The 633-nt window shown below is 53.6% G+C and overlaps 1 protein-coding gene across 1 annotated transcript in view; it reads left to right on the forward strand.

The window, feature by feature from the left end:
- MOB3A (MOB kinase activator 3A) overlaps positions 1-280 on the forward strand; it is a 3,868-nt gene extending 3,588 nt beyond the window's left edge. Inside the window, exon 3 of the mRNA XM_010144723.1 lies at positions 251-280. Within this exon, the coding sequence (XP_010143025.1) occupies positions 251-280 (30 nt within the window). The remainder of the gene's footprint in view (positions 1-250) is intronic.
- Positions 281-633: the final 353 nt, after the last annotated feature.

Here is a 633-nt window from a genome sequence, read left to right on the forward strand (position 1 = left end):
GTGCTGGGGCTTACAAAGGCAGCAGCACAGATGGGCAGAGCCGCTGGGCAGCGAAGGGTGTGCTGCAGCCTGGGAATGGGAGTGGAGGGGGAACACGGACCTGCCCAACTGGAGCTCTGGGTAACAGTGTCACCTCACAGCTGAGGAGGGTATTTATGACTAAACAAAGGTGGGGTTTTCTCATCCACACCCTCACCTGCCAGCCCGGACCTTCATTCATGGTCCCTTGTCCTGTCTGTCCCTTTGCCAGAAGGAAATGACCTCCCGGATGTGCCACTGAGTCCTTCCTGCCCCCACCTCGGTGTCTCCTCCGAGGACTCCGAGTCCCACTGCCGCATTGGAGACGCGACTCCAGGCGAGATCAGAGACGTTTTGTTAAAGAAATCTCTATATTTTTAATGAGTTTCAATGTCAAACTGTGATATTGCAGGAATATTTTTTTAAAGATGCTCTAGACAAACTAGTTTTTTATAGTAATTTCTATAAAAAAAAAGAATATTTGGGACCACTTGGTGGAACCACTCTTGGGGGAGGGAAGAGCCCCCCATGCTGCCTCTTGCCTGCGCTCTCAATGCAGCGGTACCAAGGAGCCGCGCCGGCTGCCTCAGCCAGAGCCTTGCCGCGCAGCCGGCG

This window comes from Buceros rhinoceros, unplaced genomic scaffold, assembly GCF_000710305.1.
Source record: "Buceros rhinoceros silvestris isolate BGI_N320 unplaced genomic scaffold, ASM71030v1 scaffold32811, whole genome shotgun sequence".
NCBI classification, from domain to species: domain Eukaryota; kingdom Metazoa; phylum Chordata; class Aves; order Bucerotiformes; family Bucerotidae; genus Buceros; species Buceros rhinoceros.